Source organism: Telmatherina bonti (assembly GCF_933228915.1).
Source record: "Telmatherina bonti genome assembly, chromosome: 16".
NCBI lineage: Eukaryota > Metazoa > Chordata > Actinopteri > Atheriniformes > Telmatherinidae > Telmatherina > Telmatherina bonti.
In genome coordinates, this window is record NC_136614.1 from 30,560,363 (window position 1) to 30,563,940 (window position 3,578).

At 35.1% G+C, this 3,578-nt stretch overlaps 1 protein-coding gene across 1 annotated transcript; it reads left to right on the plus strand.

The window, feature by feature from the left end:
* Window positions 1-452: 452 nt before the first annotated feature.
* sf3b6 (splicing factor 3b, subunit 6) lies at window positions 453-3,319 on the plus strand. Its single transcript, XM_079254941.1, has 4 exons — window positions 453-569; window positions 1,113-1,231; window positions 2,652-2,790; window positions 2,941-3,319. The coding sequence occupies exons 1-4, from the start codon at window positions 540-542 to the stop codon at window positions 3,028-3,030; spliced, it is 378 nt and encodes a 125-aa protein (XP_079111067.1). The 5' UTR covers window positions 453-539; the 3' UTR covers window positions 3,031-3,319.
* The last annotated feature ends 259 nt before the right edge of the window (window positions 3,320-3,578 follow it).

The window sequence follows — 3,578 nt, forward strand, 5'->3', positions numbered from 1 at the left end:
ATGCTACCCCACACCATTACTGACCCACTGCCAAACTGGTCATGCTGGAGGATGTTGCAGGCAGCAGAACGTTCTCCACGGCATCTCCAGACTCTGTCACGTCTGTCACATGTGCTCAGTGTGAACCTACTTTCATATATATATATATATATATATAAATATATATATAAATATATATATATATATATATATATATATATATATATATATATATATATATATATATATATATATATATATATATATATATATATATTTATATATATATATATATTTATATATATATATATGTGTGTGTGTGTGTGTGTGTGTGTGTGTGTGTGTGTGTGTGTGTGTGTGTGTGTGTGTGTGTGTATATGTGTGTGTGATTTAGATCTGATTTTGTATACTGGCAGACCACAAGAGGGCAGCACCGAACTGTAGTTGCAGCGCAGTCCGAACCGGAAGTTCGTCACAAACCGGCGACGGGGTCCATTTTGAGGAGAAGAAACTGCGTGTTTGTTGTTCAGCAGCTTTATTAACAGTAATAAACTCTCACCATGGCTATGCAAGCAGCAAAACGGGCTAATGTAAGTTTACACATTTGACCATTGATTTAAGTAATCGAAGTAAGATAAAGTCATTTGCTTTTTAAGTTTCGATGGTAGTGGTTAGCATATTGTTAGCATGTTAGCATTCTGGCAATACAAGCTGTTTTAGTTTTTTTTGTTTGATTTTTGACGGTCTTTCGTCATCAAATGACAAGCTACATGCTGGATTTGGCTAACTTGATGTATTTGATCTAATTTAACGGTTAAATGTAGTATATAATACGTACATCTTTGTTTTCAGTGCGTGTTTCTAAGTTAGCATGAGCTCCGTTCAGTCCTTACTCTGTAATATCTGGATTTATAGTAAAAGACCACTGAATATGTTTGTTATTCCATAACATTGATATAACACTATTCCAATTGTGTCTTTAACATTTACTTAAATAAGTATTGATAAATTACTGTTATTGTTCTTATATAGGTGAAATCATCCGCTTTGTTAATTGTCTATAAGTTTATAGTGTAACCTCCATGGGTGTTATCCTTCATGTTTAACTGTGTTTGTCTTGTTTTCTGCTACAGATACGATTACCTCCTGAGGTGAACAGAATCCTGTATGTGAGGAACCTACCTTACAAGATCACAGCCGAGGAGATGTATGATATCTTTGGAAAATATGGTCCAATTCGTCAAATCCGAACGTAAGTTTGTTAGTAAATCAATTACATGGATAATATACATGGTGGAAAAAGTCCTTAACCTGTGTCTGAACATCTGTATTGAAGACTAAGAAGCAGTGTCTGCTTCTATAGTATCATAACAAGCAGATAATACATTTGTATCAGATGTGGATGTATTTAAGTATATGTGGGCTTGTGTTACATTAAGATTAAATGTAAAGTTTTATTATTCCAAGGCTCCGGACAGCAAGTTGTGCGTTTACGACAAGTTTTGGAGGTATTGAAACATATTTCATAACCTGTAAACCAGGATGACGTCTAAACATACCTGATTGTTTAATTGTTGAGCAGAATTCAGATGAAGAATGAAGACTTATTGCTCTGACATAAAATAGCATCAAAATGGCTGGAATACTGTGAAGATGATATAATGTAACATGTAGATTTATGATAATTCAACTTGTGCCAATATATTATAAAAAAGATAATAATTTGAGAGAAATAATCCTCAATGAAGCAAATAGCTTTATATTTTGTGTTCCCTCTGTTTCATTGTCACTGACTATCATCCTCATGGCTACGCTGACTTTTCTTTGGAGTACTTGCTAGCAGCTCTGTGACACAAGTCTCCCAATGCAACCACAAATACACATTAAAACAAAGCAAAAATAAATAGAGGACCTTAACTGCTGAGAAGTTTGTGTCTAAACAGCCAACAAAAAGTTGCATCGCAGAATGCAGAAAGGTGTTTCACCAGAAAAATGGAACTGAAAACAAAGTTAGATTTTTCCAACAAATAAAAAAAGTAATGTTGGATTGGATTTGTTTGTAAAACACAGTAACAGAAGATAAACTCTATCAATGACTCAGCTTGTTTGCTTTATATCTGTATTGTTTTGTTATGTTGAAACAAACATGATTCCAAGTAAAAGTCCAGTAATTAGTTTATAGAAAAGTCTCAGACTCAAACAATCATATCAAGACTTGAAGGATACATTTCATTAAAATTGTGGAAGTCAAGTGCACGCATCATTTACTGGAGCTGCTAAAGATTCACTTAGAAGAAAAGAGAAAATAAGACTCAACTTTTCATTTAATATGATAAAAATCTGAATTACATTGCTCTTTACTTTTCAGTGATGCTCATATTTATTTATGCTACGATGCATAAAATGTCCAGCAGAGAGCATCACTGGAACAAGTGTTCCCATTCAGATTGATGCTCGAAAGGAAATATTCACATTTAACTTGATTTCAATGTAAACTATAGTAGACTTAATAAAGCTGGACCTGCTTACATGTTAGAATTTGTCATACTGAAGATGAGGTCCAATTATGTCAGGGTGTGTGTTTTTGTAAATGTTTTCCATACATGAATTACTTAAATTTAAGATAGAGTAGATGTGATTTATAATCACACCTTTTTCTCCTCTTCTCTCAGAGGAAACACACCTGAAACGAGAGGAACCGCTTACGTTGTGTACGAAGACATCTTCGATGCCAAGAACGCCTGCGACCACTTGTCGGGCTTCAACGTCTGCAATCGTTACCTGGTGGTTCTTTACTACAACGCAAACAGAGTATGTGTGAGCTGTACAGTGTGTGCTGACAGTGAAAGGCAGATTGCAATATTTATTTGGATGAAAGTAAATATCTTATGTAGACGGTAAAAAGATTCCTTTCATCCCAAACTAATTAGGTTCTTTACATTTTTATCCACTTTTTTGCAGGCTTTCCAGAAAATGGACACAAAGAAGAAAGAAGAGCAGCTTAAGCTTCTGAAAGAGAAATATGGCATCAACACAGACCCTCCAAAGTAGTTTCCACTTGCTTTTCTTCATCTGTAAAAAGTTGCCATGTTGTGTGGTTTATGCTTGTCATGATTTACATTTTTTTATTTGCTAATGCTACCCTGATTTACAGTTGATGACTTCATATTTTACTTTTGTTTTGGTAATAAGACAGACATGATGACGGTGAATTATGCTTTTTTTTCTTTTTTCCAAACTTAATATAAAGTAAATCACAGTTTTTAAATGGGATCTTAAGCTGACATGTACCTCCTTACAAAGTATATCATTTCTGTAAAATAAATGCTGTTTTCATAAAGCCTGTTCTTCCTTCTGACCGACCAGGCATAATGCTGTCCTCCCTCTGAACCCATCGGTTCAATAGATGACGTATTTTCCACATTGACATCAGGGTTAAAAGGTCATCTGAGTCTTGCCTGAACTGCTTGTTGTGCTGCAGTTCCTGTGGTGATTACCACAGCTGTGTGTGTGTTTGTGTGGGGTTTTGCTGGCTGGTGTAGTGCAGCCAGGGGGTTTGGTGCTAATGAGTCATGGGTAACTGCTGCAGGCATTTCCTA